Below are 19,128 nucleotides of genomic sequence, written 5' to 3'. Positions count from 1 at the left end.
ACAGGTTGGCCAAGTGTGGTGGCGCACATTTGTAATCCCAGCGCTTGGGAGGCTGAGACAGGAGGATCGCACAGGTTCAAAGCCAGCCTCAGCTACTTAAGTGAGGCTCTCAGGACTTAGTGAGACCCTGTTTCCAAATGAAAAATAAAATAGGTCTGGGAGTGTAGCCCGAAGGTAGAAGGCCCCTGGGTTTCATCCCCAGCGCCACCAAAAAAAAAAAAAAAAAAAAACCACACACACACAGGTTGTACAATCATCACCACCAAGTCTAATTCTCACCACACCAGAAAGCAAGCCCACAAAAACCATACATGCCCACAAAGCAGTCACTTCCCATTCCTTTCTCACTCCTGCTAACCACTGATCTACTTCCTGTCTCTTTTAGATATGCCTATTCTGGACATCTCATATAAATGGAAATCATATAATATGTGGCGTTTGGGGTCTGATTTCCTTCTCTGAGCATAATGCTTTCTTCTATGCTGTGGAATCTATCAGTATTTCATTCTTTTCAATGGCCAAATATTTCACTGAATGGATATGCCATATTTTGATTATCCATTTAACAATTAAGAGACATCTAGGTTGTGAATGATGGTGCTATGAACATGTGTGGCAAGCTTTCAGGTGGGCATAGTTTTCATTTCACTGTTATATTAGTGAAGCTGCTAGGTCATGTGATAATTCAGTGTTTAAATTTTTAAGAAACTGCCAAATAGTTTTCTAAAGTAGCTGTACTATTTTACAAGGTTTTTCGTATTCTTAACATAAACTTAAGAGATGTTAGACTCTCATAGAAATAGGGGATTTATTCTTACCAAGCCCATTCTGTGTGCCAAGTATAATGCCAGGGTTTTGTTTTAATTTTTCCAATAACTCTATGAGGAAGAAATTAACTCCAGTTTATGGAAGAAATTCAAATTTCAAAAAAAAAATGAGCTAGATGTGATATACCACACCTGTAATTCCGATACTTGGAAGGCTGAGAGAGGATGATTGCAGATTCAAAGCCAGCCTCACCAATTTAGTGAGATTCATCAACCTAGCAAGATCCTGTTTCAAATTTTAAAAAAAGAAGCTGGGTGTGGTGTTGTACCCTTGTAATCCCAGCATTTGGGAGGCTGAGACAGGAGGATCGCAGTTCACAGACAGCCTCAGCTACTTAGTGAGGCCCTCTGCAACTCAGTGAGACCCTGTTTCAAAACAATCAATTAAAAAATAGGGCAGGGCGTGTAGCTCGGAGATCAAATCCCTCTGGGTTCCATCCCCAAAACCCGCCCCCCCCCCAAAAAAAAGGGTGGTGGCACATGCTTGTAATCCCAGCATTTGGGAGGCTGGGACAGGAGGATGGCACAGATTCAAAGCCAGCCTCAGCTACTTAGTGAGGCTCTCAGCAACTTAGTGAGACCCTGTTTCCAAATAAAGTATAAAATAGGTCTGGGAGTATAGCCCAGAAGTAGAAAGGCCCCTGGGTTCCATCCTCAGTACCACGAAAAACAAAAAAATTTTAAGAAAGAAAATAGGGCTAGGGGTATTATCTGGGAAAGTATAAAACCCCTAGGTTCAATTCTCAGTAAAACACACACACACACACACACACACACACACACACACACCTTTGTAACCTACTTAAAAATCAGTTATTAAATGTTAAAACTAGAATTTGAACCCAAAATCGACTTCAAAGACTATACTCCTTACCTACACTATATATCCTCTACACTCACATATACACACACACACGGCTTTCCACCAAATTCCTCGGAAGACTGGGGATGGAATCACCACAAGATTCAGCTATACTGCCGGGCGTGGTGGCGCACGCTTGTAATCCCCACGCTTGGGAGGCAGAGACAGGAGGATCGCGCAGGTTCGAAGCCAGCTGCACACGCTGGCTTAGGAGACCCTGTTTCCAAATAAAAATGTAAAAATAGGTCTGGGAGTGTAGCCCGGAGGTAGAAGGGCTATTCAGGAACCCCAGTACCACCAAAAAAAAAAAAAAAAAAAAAGATTCAGCTATACCAAACTTGGGTATCATTCCAAAGAAACTGAAGTCAGGGTATTAATAGTGATATATGCATGTCCATATTTATAGCAGCACAATCCAAAATAGCCAAATTATGGAACCAACATAGGTGTTCAGCAGATGAATGGATTATGAAACTATGGTGTACATATATAATGGAATTTTAATCAGCCAAAAAGAATAACAAAATTATGTCACTTGAGGGAAAACAGAACTAGAGAAGCTAAGTGAGATTAACCAGTCTCAGAAAGTGGAGGGTTTTGTGTTTTCTCTAGTATGTGGAAGCCAGAGAGAAACTGGGACACAAAAGGGGCTCCAAATAAAGGAGGACACTGGTAAAGGGATGGAGGGGGTTCACAGGGTGGGGGAGGGGACCTGAAGAAGGAAAACAGTTCAAATGCTATGTAATCAATACCAATATCAATAAACGTGTACAGGAAAGGCATGTGAAATACCAATATCAATAAGCGTGTACAGGAAAGGGATGGGAAATACCAATATCAATAAACGTGTACAGGAAAGGGATGGGAATAGGTGGGATCCAGAGGGAAATATACCAAGAGCTGTGTGCATATATGTTCCTATCACTCTGAATCTCATTTTGATAATTACAATGCATCCATAAGAGGAGATATATATATATATATATATTTTTTTTTTGCAGTGCTGAGTGTGGAACCCAGGGGCCTTTGGGCTACACTCCCAGACCTATTTTATATTTATTCGGAAACAGGGTCTTACTAAGTTGCTGAGAGCCTCACTAAGTAGCTGAGGCTGGCTTTGAACATGGCACAATCCTCCTGTCTCAGCCTACCAAGTTCTGGGATTACTAGTGTGCGCCACCACCCCGGCCATAAAAGGATATATTTTTTTTTCCCCTTTGGTGGTACTGGCTACACTCCCAGACCTATTTTATATCTTTTATTTGGAAACAGGGTCTCTAAAGCCAGCGCGGGCTTACTTCGAACCTGTGCTATCCTCCTGTCTCCGCCTCCCAAATGCGGGGATTACAAGGGTGTGCCACCACGCCTGGCTAAAAGGATTTTTTTTTTTAAGTTTCTTTGAGAAATTAAATTTATTAAACCACTCTAAGACAGTGGTATGGTGGCGCACCCTTGTAATCCCAGTATTTAGGAGGCTGAGATAGGAGGATGGAAAGTTTGCAACCAACTTCAGCTACTTATGAGGCCCTGCACAACTTAGTGATATCCTGTTTTAAAATAAAAAATAGCTGGGCATGGTGGCACACACTTGTAATCCCAGCATTTGGGAGGCTGAGACCAGAGGATTTCAGTTCGCAGACAGCCTCAGCTACTTAGTGAGGCTCTCTGCAACTTAGTGAGACCCTGTTTCAAAATAAAGAATAAAAAACAGGGCAGGGGATGTAGCTTGGAGGTCAAATGCCCCTAGGTTCAACCCCGAGATCTGCAAAAATAAATAAATAAATAATAAAATATAGGGCTGGTGGTGTAGCTCAGAAGCAGAATGTCCGTGGGTTCAATCCCCAGTGCCAAACACACATAAAAAGGACCACTGTAAAAAGAACCTTCCCAATGTAAAGATATTTCTAGAAAGTATAATAAGTTACTTGCATGTTAGCCCTCCCCCCACCAAATATATCTTCTTTAATGATTTCTATAAAGTTACATACAATGAACATAGCTGACACGGTGGTATACACCTATAATTCCAGATACTCAGAAGGCTGAAGGAGGAGACCAAGTTCAAAAACAGCCTGGTCGAGCTGGGCATGGTGGTGCACGCTTGTAATCCCAGCATTCGGAAGGCTGAGAGGAGGATCATGGTTTGTGGACAGACTCAGCTACTTAGTGAGGACCTCTGAAACTCAGTGAGACCCTGTTTCAAAATAAATAATAAAATAGGGCTGGGGTGTGGCTCAAAAGTAGAATGCCCCTGGGGTTCCATCCCTTGACCCCACAAAAAAAAAAAAAAAAAAAAAATACATCCTGGGCAACTCAGCAAGACCCTGTCTCAAAATAAAAAATAAAAAATGGTTGGAGATGTAGCTCAAAGGTTAAATGCCCCTAGGTTTAATCCCCAGTACTTTTGGAAAGGGAGGCGGGACTTCTATCATTAACCTAAGGATTATCCAGATTATCTTCTTCAATCAAAGTTGAATGTACTGACAAAAAAAAAATGCACATATATTCTGCTATAGACTGATTTGTGTCCTCCCAATATTTATATATTGATATCCTAACCCAAAATGTAACTATCTGAAGATAAAGCTTTTAGAAGGTAATTATAGTTAAATGAGGTCATAAGGGTATGGTCCTAATCCAATAGGATTGGTGGGATTTGTTGGTTGGTTGGTTGGTTGGTGGTACTGAGGGTAGAACCCAGGGGCTTTTCTACCTCTGGGCTATACTCCCAGACCTATTTTTATACTTTATTGGAAACAGGGTCTCACTAAGTTGCTGAGAACTTCACTAAGTAGCTATGGCTGGCTTCAAACCTGTTCAATCCTCTGGTCTCGGCCTCCCAAGCACTGAGATTACAAGCATGGGCCACCACGTCTGGCTAGGATTGGTAATTTTATAAGAATCAAGAGAAATCCTCCAGCTACCCCTCCCAACCCACTCCTACCCCATTCAGTGAAGACAGAAAGAAGATGGTCTTCTACCAGCAAGGAAAAGCCCTCACCAAACTGTGACCATGCTGGCAAATTGATCTTGAACTCCCTGAGCTAATATATATATATATTATATTTAATATACCATATATATATATATTTTTTTTTTGCGGGTCTGGGGATAGAACCCAGGGGCATATATATATATATATATATATATATATATATATATATATATGTATGTATATAGTATATATATACATATATATTATATTTAATATACCATATATATATATAATTTTTTTTTTTTGCGGGTCTGGGGATAGAACCCAGGGGCATTCTACCTCCGAGCTACACCCCCTGCCCTATTTTTTATTCTTTATTTTGAAACCGGGTCTCACTGAGTTGCAGAGGGCCTCACTAAGTAGCTGAGGCTGTCCAAGAACTGCGATCCTCTGGTCTCAGCCTCCCAAATGCTGGGATTACAAGCATGCGCCACCATGCCCAGCTATATATTTTCTTCATTAATATCATGAATATATTTGATTTCTCTGGTTGAAGAGACTAAACCCAGAACAATGGTCCTTCTATTAATTCAGGATTTAATGACAAAGTTAAAGAAACATGGTATCCTCCAAAGGACTTTGGAATTAAGATGAAGCTGAATCTCAGTATCTAGCCACTTCTGAGTTTTGTTAAGGATTAAGAAACAAATTCTACACTCATTCCTATAGTCAGAATGTTGGCTTCTGTTTATTCAACTAAATAATTTTGCTGGGCATGGTGGTGCATGCCTGTAATCCAGTTCTTAGGAGGCTGAAATAAGAGACTGAAGGTTTAAAGAGCCTCAGCAACATAGCTAGATTCTCTACAATCTAGCAAGACTGTTTCAAAACAAAAAATAGAAAGAGCTGTGGGCTTAATTCAGAGGTAGAATGTTCCTGGGTTCAATCCTCAGTACCACAAAAAACATTTTTAATTTTATTAATACTTAACAACTACCAAATACTGTATTACACATCTTCTAATAGCTAGTACAGCTCCATAGAATATTAGGTACTACAAAAATGGTGACTGTGCCGGGCATGCGCGCTTGGGAGGCGGAGACCGCGCTGGCTTAAGAGACCTTGTTTCCAAATTTTAAAAAAAAAAGTATAAAATAGTTCTGGGAGTGTAGCCTGGAGGTAAAAGGGTTTCCAGGAACCCCAGTACCACCAAAAAAAAAAAAAAGTGATTTTTTTTAAGATTCTACAAGAGAATACCACAAACTACATAGGATATCCCCTATTTGCCAAATGTTTTGCTGGTACCATGAATATAAAAGTACATCCTCTTAAGCTGGTGATATGGCTCAGTGATAAAGCACTCACCTGCTCAAGGCCCTGGGCTCCATTCCCAGCACCCCAAGTTGAAAAATAAAGACCCTGTCCTCAAGGAGCTTACTATGAAAAAGGTCAAAGAGATTCAGGGAGTTATAAAATGGCACAATAAAAGAAATAGGAAAAATATACAGAATGCAAAAGAACACACAGGAATAGCTTGGTTGGGGCTAGTAGGGGTAGACTACATAAGTCAGGGACTACTTCCTAAAATGTGTCACAAGAAAGCCTCCTGTTTTTCTCCTAAATTCAAAATCCCTTATTTGGGGTAGCATACACTAAGGTACCAGCTCAGCTCAGATTCTCTTTAACTTTCATTTCCACTGAATTCAAATCATCATTTTCAAAAAAGAGGGAAAAGAAAAAAAAAAGAAAGAAAGACAACTTCCTGACACAAGAAGAGTTTAAGAATCCTTTTACTTCCCCACAATTGTATCAATACTGACAGTTCGTTTTTCCAAAAACCTTAGCTGGGTGTAGTGGCACACGCTTGTAATCCCAGCATTCGGGAGGCTGAGACCGGAGGTTCGAGGACAGCCTCAGCTACTTAGTGAGGCCCTCTGCAACTCAGTGAGACCTGTTTTCAAAATAATGAATAAAAAATAAGACAGGGGGTGTAACTTGAAGGTCGAATGCCCCTGAGTTCCATCCCCAGACCCACCAAAAAATAAAAAGTAAAATCTTGAGTGATTAACCAGTATTTGGGGGTAAAGTACTGGGGATTTAGCCAAAGGGGTATTCTACCTCTAAGCTACTCCCCAGACCTTTTTATTTTTGGTTTTAAAACTAAGGTTACTGTTGCTGCCTCAGCTTCCCAAATACTGGGATTATAGATAGCCATGTGCCACCAATCCTGAATCCAACTAATTTTTTTAATGTAATCACTTAAAAATCATACACTACAGCTAGGCATACTAGTACACACCTATACTCCTAGTACTAGGGAGTTGGAGAAAGAAGGATTGGAGGTTCCAGATCAGTCTCAGCAAATGAGCAGAACTCTCCATAACTTAGTTAAGACCTGGTTTCAAAGTAAAAAATAGGGCTGGGGGGGGGGCACTCAGAGGCAGCATGCTCCTGGGTCCAATCTCCAGTACCAAAAAATAAAAATAAAGATTTAAAGGCATACCCTTTTTTATATACATATGCATGTATAAGTACACACCCCTCCATAAAACCAAAACTCAGATGAGATACCAACAGTACCAAGTTTTTTGGTCACAATCCTTCCACTGTTCTATATAAGCATTTTCATTTTGTAATGCTCATCTTTAAGCAAAATATTAACAAGTAAGTCTATACACAGCATTTCACATGGGTAGAATTGCCTTAGGACTGTTTCAGGAATGTAAAGTATTATTCAGCTCCCCTCAGTGTAAGATCACATTATATCATTGTGAGTGTGCTACCTCTAAAACTAAAGCCATCTAAGAGATCTTATTGTAACATATTCTTCATTTCTATTTTTCAGAATTCTGACCAACTTAATTGGAAATTCCTGCCCAGGCATTTCTATTTCTTTATGGCTCTTGAAGTATAAGAACTAGCCTTCATATAATTTAAAAAAAAAAAAAACTCCATGTAAAAGGCTAACTAACATTTATGTCCTACAGAACTGGTGCATCCCCAGCCCAGTACTGGGGATTGAACCCAGGGGCATTCTACCTCAAAGCTCCAAGCCCAGCCTTATTTTTTATTCTATATTTTGAAACAGGGTCTAAGTTTCAGAGGGCCTCACTAAGTAGCTGAGGCTGGCCACGAACCTGCAATCCTTCTGTCTCAACTTCCCAAGTATTGAGATTACAAGCCTTGGGCACCACGCCTGACCCTTTTCATTTTTTGACACAAGGTCTCACAGATTTGCCCAAACTGACCTCAAACTTTCAATCTTCCTGCCACACAGCCTCCAGAGTAACTGGTATGATCATAGGCACCATCATACACATCTGAAAATTCCTTTCTTAAGCACCAAAATATCCCAAAGACTTATGTTACCAGCACCTCATACTAGGCCTTCCTACTTTTGCACATCATATAAACAAATGCACATAACCTGAGTGGTACAAACCACCTACTAAATGATCCCAGGCCTTTCCAAGTGAAAAGCTGATCTTCTTTTCTACTCTTAAATTATTCAAAATCAGCCTACAAAGAATTACAGTAGCGTGCTGAAAGGAAGTTTTCAGACTGGGATGCTATATTCTATATTCATGCTACTGGAAAAACAGCAGTGATTCTTCTTCCTCTACACTTAATATAAAACAATAAAAGACATTTAAAAGCAGAAGTTGAACTTACTAGAAAAGGAACTTTAAGTGAATATACAATTTACCTGAGAAGATAGACAATGATGCATGATAGGGATCAAATGTTACTGAACAACAAAAGCATCTTTAGAAGGGGAAGGACAGAGTTCATAATCCAAAGGTTATGGGCATCTTTATGACTATTTTCGTTTTTAAATAACCCAACTTTGTTGTTTTACATTTCTCAGTGTCAAAGTTTTAAAAACCTATTCACTTCTGATCTACAAGAACACTACAGCAATAAATTTCTAAAGCAGAAATCAACAATATGTAATATTACATGACATAGCATTGTGTATATTTTATTAGCGTTCCTGAGTTTTCAAGGACATTAGTAGCTTTGATTTAAAAAAGACATAAAATTTAAGTTTCTGAAGATCTGTTTTACTAAACATGGTTTCTAGTTTGTATGTCATCTTTTTTACAATGATTCATTACATTTGAAAATAGCTTGTGTGAAATCACCAAATAAAGGGAGTCAGTCACTTACACAATATTAAACGTCTTAAGGCCATACACAAAAAGTCTGTAACTTGGAATCAGAGAGAAAATAACTTAAATTCATAGAAAGATAAAGTGAAAACACAACATAACTATGCCGCTCAAAAAATACATTAAAAAGCAAAATGGGAAATTGTTCAACTTTGATAGAAAAAAATGGAAACTGAAGTTTAAAATGGAAACTACTTAAATTGAGAAAGAATTCCAATGACATGACATTTTCTTGCCAAAGCCACGTAATTTGTAGATTATATCATTCAAATCTCACTGTATTACATTATAAAGGTCTTGGCAACCGTTGGCCATTAATCTTTAACACAAAGGAGATTCAAATCCAAATGAACTGTAAGACTATCTCTTCCAGAAGAGAAAAATGGAGTAATTTACTTTATCCACAATTGTTTAACCTAAAAGGAAGGCCTTAAAGGATGATAACGCAGAATGGATCAGCCTTCAGTCTACCAAGTCCCATTTCTCACGAAGTCTTGCACCAATCCGAAAAGAGGTTATGGACACAAAACAGGCTTAGGAAAGGCGAGGGAGGAAAAATCTCCAACGAATAACACACCCCATCGTGGTTTATTCTCCTACAACTGGAGAAAGACTAACACACCATAGGGTTCACCGTATCAATTAAAAGAATTTTAGGATAGTACGTTCAATTCTTTCCTCTGGAGCTGAAAAACTAATTGAGCTTCTGCTTTATTGATTACAGAGGACAGGGGGAAAGCAGATGCTGCAATGCAACACAGCCTGCTCCGGGGGAAGGGGAGACGAGGGTTTTCCAAACAAAACCCTCTCCCGCCCGGCCCCGGAGCCCCGCACAACTTACTCATCCCCGCCTTTGACTGCCCTCCGCCTGGGTGAACCTAAGAGATCTTCCCTTCCCCCACCCTCGTGAAATTTCACCTTTCACGGCTCCTTCACCCGCCCCTAGCCGGGGCACCCGTAGAGATTGCAGACCTTCCAAACTTTTCTTCCTTTTTTAATTAAACACGAGAGTCCCGTCCTAAGAGTGCACGCAATTTCTACACGGAGACGGAAAAATACCTGTTTCCCAGCAACACGCACGCTCCGCTCCTCGAAGCCCTCCCCATCTCCCGGGCGCCGCTCGCCCAGGCCGGGCCGGGCCGGGCGCGGGCGCGGGAGGGAGACCCGGGGTGGGAGGGCGCGTGGGGGGCGCGGGAGACCCCGGCCCGAGAGGCCGCGGGGTCACGAGAAGGGGGCGGCGGGAGGGACAAAAGGGCGCGCGGAGGCCGCGGCCGGGAGGCGGGTCCGAGCCGGCGGCGGCGGCACAATGGCCCCGGCCCGCCGCCCTCACCTCATGGTGCCGGCGCGAGGCGGGCGCGGGGCGCCGAGCGGGGGCTGCGGTCGGGCGGCGGTCGGCGAGCGCGGCCGGCGGGCGGGGCGGGGGCGCTACACCATGTCCCCGGCGAGCGGGTCCTCCGCCCTCGCGGGGCCGCGGGCCGCCTGCAGCCGGGAGCGAGCGAGCGCCGCGGCGCCGGGAGTGTCTGCGGCGGGCGGCGGGCGGCGGGCGGCGGAGCGCGCAGGCGCCGCCTCCTCCGCGAGGGGCGCGGGCGGGGGCCGGGGGCGGCGGCGGCTCTTTGTGCTGCCCGCCCCGCCCCCGCCGCCGCCCGCCGACCCCACTGGGCGCCGCGGGCGGGGGCGTGGCCGGCCGGCGGGCGGGGGCGCGGAGCCGCCGCATTGTTCGCGCGCCTCGCCCCCCCCCCCGGCGCCCCCCGAGGCGGCCCGGGCGAGCGGCGGACGGCGATGACTTCATCCCTCGCGGGCCGTGGGGGCCGTGGGGGCCGTGGGGGCCGAGCGCGCCGTCTCGTCACCGGCGAGCAGGGAATCCCGGCCGGGGGGCGGGGAGGGCTGCGGCGGCAGCGGCGGCCGGGATTGCGAGTCAGCCCGCCGTTCACCTGGTCTGGAAAGCATCTCCTCTGGAAGGTAGACAGAAGAGATGGGCCAGGTGGACAGTTAAAGCCCGGGGGAGGGGCGCCGAAGGAAAGCCAGAATTTATAGTTGAGGGAGTTTTTCATTACCCAAAAACAAGTCGAATGCCCCCATAACGTCTTACACCGGGCAAATTGCAGCCTTCCGGTTCTAGGAAAGAGGTGTATTCTATATAAAAGACGACTAGAATGGTTAAAAAAGATGTGCTGCTACAGGGTTCCTCTTGCTAAAGGCTCTAATCCAAAATGGAGGACCTATCATGACTCCAAGAATCCATTCAGAAGTTTTTTATGTTTTTAAGATCCGGGTATCATTCAAATGATAGTTCTGGAGATTGGGATAATGTCCACTTCCAAATGAAAAGTGAACATGTTATAGTCCTCCTTGGTCAATGCCTGACTTGTCTGTAAAAGAACAGTGTAACCCAGTTCCACCTATAAAAAGCTTCCTGATTGCAGAGCTCAATATTTTCTTTTAGGAACTTGCAGCCTCCGACCAACAGCCCTGCAGAAAAGGTGACCTGAAGCCATGGCACAAAACCAGGGTGGCCTCAGGTAGTAAAAAGCACAGTGCCTCTGCCTTAAACATGGTGTACTTGAAGAATGCTAATTTCCACCCACATATCTAATTACAGCTTACCATCACAGAGAGCATTTAATTCAAGGATCTCCAAGCGCTGGAGAGAAAACAGCCTTGCCAGTCAAATAGCCTAGTTGCCATATTACGAATACAGACACTGAAATGTAGGACTCAGGCAAATAGATGAGTTAGTACAATAGGCATGATTAAAAATCAGAGCTGCGATGAAGTACATTGTCCTAACATAAATTACTTATTGTAGTTTCAAATGCTTTCACCTCAAGTATTACTCCCCAAATTAAGGAACATTTGTTGAGAGACTTTTCTCTTGGAAAAAGTATTAAGACATATTGAACCCTCCTGGAAAAGTATTAATAAGACACATATTCAATCACAAAGAAGTCCCACCAATCTGCCTTAGTCCATTCATAGCAATACAGTAAAACCAACAAAGCTTATGTTTGGGGGAAGACTTACAGAGGGCCAAAAGGGGTGGAGACATTGCTGTAATGACTCAAGCTATCTCCTGCCAGATAGAAGAAACAAGGATAAAAATTCCTTACACATGACTCCATAACCTACTTCTCTTTTGTGAAAGTTAATCCATCCTGAGCTAAATAAGTTATACATCACATCATCTTTATCCTAACAGCAAATGTTCCAATGGTATGGGCACCAAATTAAGCAATCCAAGTGGAAAATGCTTGTTCTTCTTTTCTATGTTTATTAAAAATGTACCAGCCAAGAATTTTGGCTGCCGACAACCATTTCCTTCCTTCTGAATGGCAGCCTGCCAGCTCACAAGTTGGTCATACCATTGCCTTTGGATTTAGATACTGCAATGGGTGGCCTGACCTCCAAAGGTCATTCTGTGGAAGGGCAATTTGTTGGCTTTGACAAAATGTTATTGCTTCTTCATATTTGGTTGAACATTCAAAGAAGGCAAGAAGGAATCTTGAACTAGGAAGCCACAGACTAATTCTGGTCACAAAGGAAACTTTGTGGAATGTGTTACTATATAGAATAAAAGAATTTTAGAGATGGAAGGAATTTGAAATCTAACCAGCTCGTTTTTAGAAAGGGAATGTGAGGCCCAGAGAGGTTAAGTAACTTGCCCACAGTCATGCAATCCCTGTGTAGTAGAACTGAAACTTAAACCCAGGATTTCCAATTCTTGTTCCATTGCTGCTCCTACCCTACCATACTACCTTCCTATGGTATGAGTGCATTCAGACAGTAAAAGTTAAAGGTGAGTCTCTTCTTGATTAAAAAACGTAGTTGGAGCTGGGCATAGTGGCACCTACTTCTAATCCCAGTACTTGGGAGGCTGAGACAGGAGGATTGCAGCTTCAAGGACAGGCTCCGCTACTTAGGCCCTCCACAACTTAAGACACTATTTCAAAATAAAGAATAAAAAATAGGACTGGGGGTGCAGCTCAGAGATAGAATGCCCCTGGGTTCAATCTCCAGTACCCCCCCCACACACACACACATTGTAGTTGGCAGCTTGGCATGGTGTAACACGCCTATAATCCCATTCCTTGGGAGGCTGAGACAGTAGGATCACAGGTTTGAGACCAGCCTCAGCAATTTAGCAATGCCTAACAACCTATTGAGACCCTGTTTCAAACCAAAAAATAAAAAGGGATGAGAGTGTAGCTCAGAGGTAGAAGGCTGTTCAAGCTCCAGTATCCCCCCCCCCACACAATAGTAGTTGGCATGTGTCATATGCCTATAATTCTAACACTCAAGAGGTTGAGACTGGAGTATCACAGGTTCAAGGCCAGTGCAGAATAATTTAGCAAGATCTTGTTTCAAAATGAAAAGCTAAAATAGGGCTGGGTATTTTAACTCAGTGCTAAAGTGCCCCTGGGTTCAATCTCCAGTAGTGGGAAAAAATTTGAAACAAAAAATTGGCTTGTCTGAATGGTAATCTTTGTAACTCCCTTTTCCCCACAAGGGTTATGCGCCCCAAAATTCCAGTTCAGTGCCTGGCCCATTGTGTAGGCATCCTGATATTTGAAAGATGAATGAATGAGCAAGTGAGTGAATTACTGCTCTAAGAAAGAAGAAGCTGTCCATCAAAATAAATATACCAAGCAGGGTATGGTGGCACATACCTGTAATCCCAGTACTTGGGAGACTGAAACAGAAGGATCACAGGTTCAAAATCAGCCTCAGCAATGTAGTGAGACCCTGTTTCAAAAAATAGGGGAGGGGTTGGGCTATAGCTCAGAGGTAGAATTCCCCTGTGCTCAATTCCCAGTACCATAAAAATAAATATATAAATATACCAGCTGGGATTTGTGGCACATGCCTGTAATATGGAATAATGGTAGTTGGGAGGATGAGAGGACCATATGTTCAAGGCTAATCCCACCAATTTAGTGAAACTCTGTTTCAAAATAAAAAATAAAAGAGCCAGGCTTTGGGTGGTGGCCCAGGTTTGTAATCCCCGCGCTTGGGAGGCGGAGACAAGAGGATTGCGCAGGTTTGAAGCCAGCCTCACTGGCTTAAGAGACCCTGTTTCCAAATAAAATATAAAATAGGTCTGGGAGTATAGCCCGGAGGAAGAAGGGTTCTATTCTCAGTACCACCAAATAAATGAATGAATGAATGAACGAACGAACGAACGAACCGGGCGTGGTGGCGCATGCTTATAAACCAGCACCAGCACTTAGGAGACTAAGACAGGAGGCTTGCACAGGTTCAAAGCCAGCCTCAGCTACTTAGTGAGGCTCTCAGCAACTTAGTGAGACCTTGTTTCCAAATAAAGTATAAAATAGGTCTGGGAGTATAGCCTGGAGGTAGAAAAGCCCCTAGGTTCCACCCCCAGTACCACAAAAAATATAAAAATAAAAAATTAATATAAGATCATGTCATCTGCAAATAAAGATAATTATAAAAAATAAATACAAAATAAAATAGGACTGGGGGTCTAGCTTAGAGGTAGAATGCCCCCAAATTCAATCCCCACTACCGAAAAATAAATAAACCAATACACTTTTTTTTTTTTTCGGTGCTAGGGATTAAAACCCAGCTAAATTGGTGCTCTACCACTAAACTTTAACCTTAACCCCAACTTTCTTCCCCTCTTTTTTTCTGTGTGTGTTCATGTGTGTGTGTGTGTGTGTGTGTGTGTGTGTGTGTGTGTGTGTAACACGAGATTGAACCCAGGGGCATTCTACCTCTGAGCTACACCACCCAGACCAGTTTTATTTTTTTGTTTTGAACGGTCTCAATAGGTTGCTGAGTCTCACTGCTTGCTAAGACTGTCCTCAAACCTGTGATCATCCTGTCTCAGCTTCCCAAGTACTGGGATTACAAGCATGCACCACCACACCAGGCTCCCAACTTTTTTTTGCAATACTAGAAATGGAACCCAGGGGCATTCTACCTCCGAGCTATACCCCTATTCCTATTTTTTATTCTTTATAATGCTGGGATTACAGGCATGCGCCACCACGCCCGACACCAACTTTCTTCTTTAACACCAAGTATACAGATCTCAGCTTCTCCTTTAGAAACTTTCCACCCTGGCTTAGTATTGCGACAGCCATTGCAAACTGGTCTACATGTCTGTTAGCAGTGTGCACTCGAAGAGAAAATAAAGCAAAACATGCTTCTGTCGAAGATGGGTTTGCTGCAAGAGTCTTGTCAGTCTGGCTCTGGGGGTTCTCTTGGAACAAGCCTTGTTTAAATTCGTCTGATAGCATCAGTGTAGGCTTGTCCTCCATTTATGGGCATGAGGAGGATGTGTGACTAATGCTACTCAGCAGTCAGAAAATCAGTGCAAAGGATTGTAGGCACAATCTCCCCCATCACCCTCCCCCCCAAAAAAAGGTTCTCCCTGAAGTTACTTAGGGATGGATAAAAAAGAAAAGGTAGTCTGCAGTGAACTTGATTGTACACTTTCTATTTGTATACAACAGTATTGTATTTTCTTTTGTGGCAGTTCACAGTGTCATTTTTATTTGTCTCCCACGAATGGGGGAAAACATAACATAGAACATGACATTCCAGAAGGATTGAAGATATTTTTATTACTCATCTTTCAGCTTTAGCTGTCCATGTATAATCTCAGCTCTAAAATATTATCAGGAGACATTGGAGGAAACTATTTGCTTCTCTGCCATTTGTGTTTTTCTTTCATTTGTCATTTATCTTCCTTCCAAATAAGAATTTATTCAGTTAATATAATTTCCCCTTCCTCAATGTCTCTTTCTTTACTTTGCTCACCAATGTTTAGAATTGGCTCAATTGGTACTGGAATTGCATTTAATTGATAGGAATTAAATAAAATAAAATGCAATGCGTTGTTTCCACAAAATTCAGCCATGGCTGCCATTAAAGAATATGGTGGGCGGGCTTCATTTCTGGATAATAATTAAATCATGGTGCTTTCAGAATTGGTTGAAAGAATTATCATCATAATCTAATTCGGAACCCTTATCTCTTATTTTATAAAATCCAGCTGGTCGCTCGGGAAGAAAGCCAGAGCGCTTGCCCTCTTTCTTGCATTGAATTGACTTACTTGACCTATTTACTATAACCAAACTTGAGAATACCAGTCAATTTCCGTGGACATTATGACCAGGTGACAAGTGACCTTGGAGTGTTTCCTTCGAGAAGAGCTGAAAAAAAGTAAGGAAAAGATTAGTGGCGGCTGATGGCGAAGCAATGTAACCCCAGCATTTGGAAGGCTGAGACAGGAAGACTGCAGGTTCAAGGCCAGCAACTTAGCAAGACCCTCTTTCAAAATAAAAAATAGAACAGCTCTGGAGGTATAGCTCAAAGGTAGACTGCCCCGGGTTCAATCCTCAGTGCCAAAAAAATAATAAGAAAACAATTATTTTCTGGCTAAGCACAATAAGAAAGAAATATATTAGCACTGAGATGTATTCTCAACAAGCTGCATAAAATTAATTCACCCTGCTTAACACCAACTCTTGTAGCTTCCACCTTTAAGGTAAATTTCAAAGCTCCTTAAAAATCCTGATTACCTTCCTCTTTGAAACTGTTGCTCAGTATAGTGACCTGACCAAATTTAAGTTTGAAAATCATCTTCAGTCTTCCTTTTGTTGGATTTAATATCAAAATTTAATCTCTAGTCAGGTCTTCTGAAAATTTGAAGAAAAGTAGAACCTCATCAGAAAAATAATTTTATTTTATGTCCTTAGTCATAATACTTTCATTTTTCCCTCCAAATATTCTATTACCCTTCACTCATTTATCGTTAGTGATACCTTATGATGATATTGTACTCATTTTATATATGAAGAGGTAGAGTCCTTTAATCAAAGTAGCCAGTGGCTGAATACTATATTTGGTTGTAAATGAACTGAACTGAAAATCAAAACTTGAGCCTGCTACAGGCTAGGGGTGTATATGTAGTACATATGCCTAGCATGTCCCTACCCCTGGGTTCTTTACCCCAGCATGGCAAACAATAATAATAATAATAATAATAATAATAATAATAATAATAATAGTAATGATGCCCTGGCAGGAAGAATTTAGTCTCTTATTTCCCTCACTTCTCTGTATGAATATCTACTATAAGGGAAACTTGACTTAGACAAGCTTTACACTTGAGAAAAATAATGTTCTTTGGTCCCAGTGATAACAATTTTTTTCTTCTCTCTCTCTCTCTCTCTCTCTCTCTCTCTCTCTCTCTCTCTCTCTCTCTTTCTCTCTCTTGTGTGTGTGTGTGAGGGGGGTTACTAGAGATGGAGCCCAGGAGTATTCTACTTGCAAGCTATACCTCTAGTCCTATTTAATTTTTATTTGGAAACAGGGTCTTGCTAGGTTGCTGAGAGTCTCATTACTTGCTGAGGCTGTCCCTGAACCTGCGGTCCTCCTGTCTCAGCCTCCCAAGTACTAGAATTATAAGCATGCGCCACAAGTACTAGAATTATAAGCATGCGCCACCATGCCTGGCAATATCAAGTTTCTTACCAGGTCCTTGTCTTACTGAGTCAAAGAACGGTATCTGCAGATACCTGGTAAGTAAGTGAAAGTAGAAAGTTTATTTATTTTTTATTTTTTATTTTTGCAGTACTGGGGATGGAACTCAGGGGCATTCTACCTCTGAGATACACCCTCAGTCCTATTTTTTATTCTTTGTTTTGAAACAGGTCTCACTGAGTTGCAAAGGGCCTCACTAAGTAGCTGAGGCTGGTCGCAAACCATGATCCTCCTGAGATTCCTGTCTCAGGCTCCCAAATGCTGGGATTACAAGTGTGCACCACCACACCTGGCTCTAGGAAGCTTGTTTTAAAAGAGCAAGCAGGTGGACAAGTAGATCACCCTAGGGACTTGGCTGACTTCAGAGTCCAGGGGGGCCTTCTAGCACTGCCCCAGTGTAGCCCAGGCCAAGCACCATCAATCCCACACTTCCTTTTCCCAAGTTCGTTCGATCCACCAGAGTAGCAGGCTGAAGCTCCCACGCGGGGAGGGGTCCTGAGAGCGTAGCCAATATTGGTGCTGAGCAGAGGGCTTTATGTATGTTTAACGCCCCGTTGTGTAGACGTTAACCATTGAAGAAAGTCCCCACTTTTCATGTTTGTTTGTTTGTTTTTACTTAATCTGTCATGTATGGCCTTAACTCCCTGAAGTCATGAGACTGTTTGTCCTGAACGTTTGTTCCCTGGTCTAGACATGGCTACAGTCCATGACTCTATGGTTGGTGCACATAGATCTTTGGTTCTTGTCATCCTGGCTCCACCCTTCTGCATTTAATTGTCCGTATTCAGGTCTGATGAACAACATGGAACCTTTCTTAACCTTTATCTCCTGGGAGTCTTGTTCCCTTACTGCCTACCCAATGCCTAACTCCTCATCAAAATATAGGTAAATGTAACTAAGTGACTGGCTGACCAACAGTGGTATTTAACCTGCTAGGCACTTATATGTGTTAACTCAATGCTTACCACATTTCTGTTGAAGTGGGAGCCATTATGGTCATCTCTGCAATACAGCTCATGAAGGTGAGGCACAGGAGGATTGTAAGACTTACCCAAAGCCACACAGGTCCTAAATGAGAGAGCCAGAAAGGCTTCTTCCAGGCTCACACTCCTGACCTCTGAACCAGAAGCCTTCTTCTATTTCATTTTACTTTTCCTGATTAAAAACAAAAAAGGAGCCCGGCATGGTGGTGCACGCTTGTCATTCCCGTGCTTGGGAGGCTGAGACGAGGATCGCACAGGTTCAAAGCTAGCCTCAGCTACTTAGTGAGGCTCTCAGCAACTTAGTGAGACCCTGGTTTCCAAATAAAATATAAAAAATAGGTCTGGAAGTATCGCCTAGAGGTAGAAAGCCCCTGGGTTCCACCACCAGTACAACCAAAAAAAAAAAAAAAAAAGTATTTCAGAGGCTAAGATAAGAGGATTGCAGGTTTAAAACCAATGTGTGCAAGCCAGGCGTGGTGGCGCACGCTTGTAATCCCAGCATTCAGGAGGCTGAAACTGGAGGATCGTGGTTCGCAGACAGCCTCAGCTACTTATTGAGGCCCTCTGCAACTTAGTGAGACCCTGTTTCAAAATAAAAAATAAAAAATAGGGCAGGGGGTGTAACTCAGAGGTCAAATGCTCCTGGGTTCCATCCCCAGACCTGCAAAAAAAAAATTAAAAATTTAAAAAATAAAACCAACGTGTGGTAACAAAGTGAGACCCTGTTTCAAAATAAAAAAATAAAATAGAGCCAAGCATGGTGGCACATGCTTGTAATCCCAGTTCTTGGGAGGCTGAGACAGGAAGATAACAGGTTCCCAGCCATCCTCAGCTACTT

The 19,128-nt window shown here is 42.6% G+C and overlaps 1 protein-coding gene across 1 annotated transcript in view; it reads right to left on the bottom strand.

Moving 5' to 3' along the window:
* Positions 1–9,902, bottom strand: part of ENAH (ENAH actin regulator) — a gene marked incomplete at both ends in the record, with an annotated part of 166,385 nt that extends 156,483 nt beyond the window's left edge. Inside the window, one exon of the mRNA XM_080698912.1 lies at positions 9,856–9,902. Coding sequence (XP_080555038.1) covers positions 9,856–9,902 — 47 coding nt within the window. The remainder of the gene's footprint in view (positions 1–9,855) is intronic.
* Between the last annotated feature and the right edge of the window lie 9,226 nt (positions 9,903–19,128).

This window comes from Muscardinus avellanarius, assembly GCF_963383645.1.
Source record: "Muscardinus avellanarius genome assembly, chromosome: 7".
NCBI lineage: Eukaryota > Metazoa > Chordata > Mammalia > Rodentia > Gliridae > Muscardinus > Muscardinus avellanarius.
This window is presented reverse-complemented; position numbering and strand designations above follow the sequence as displayed.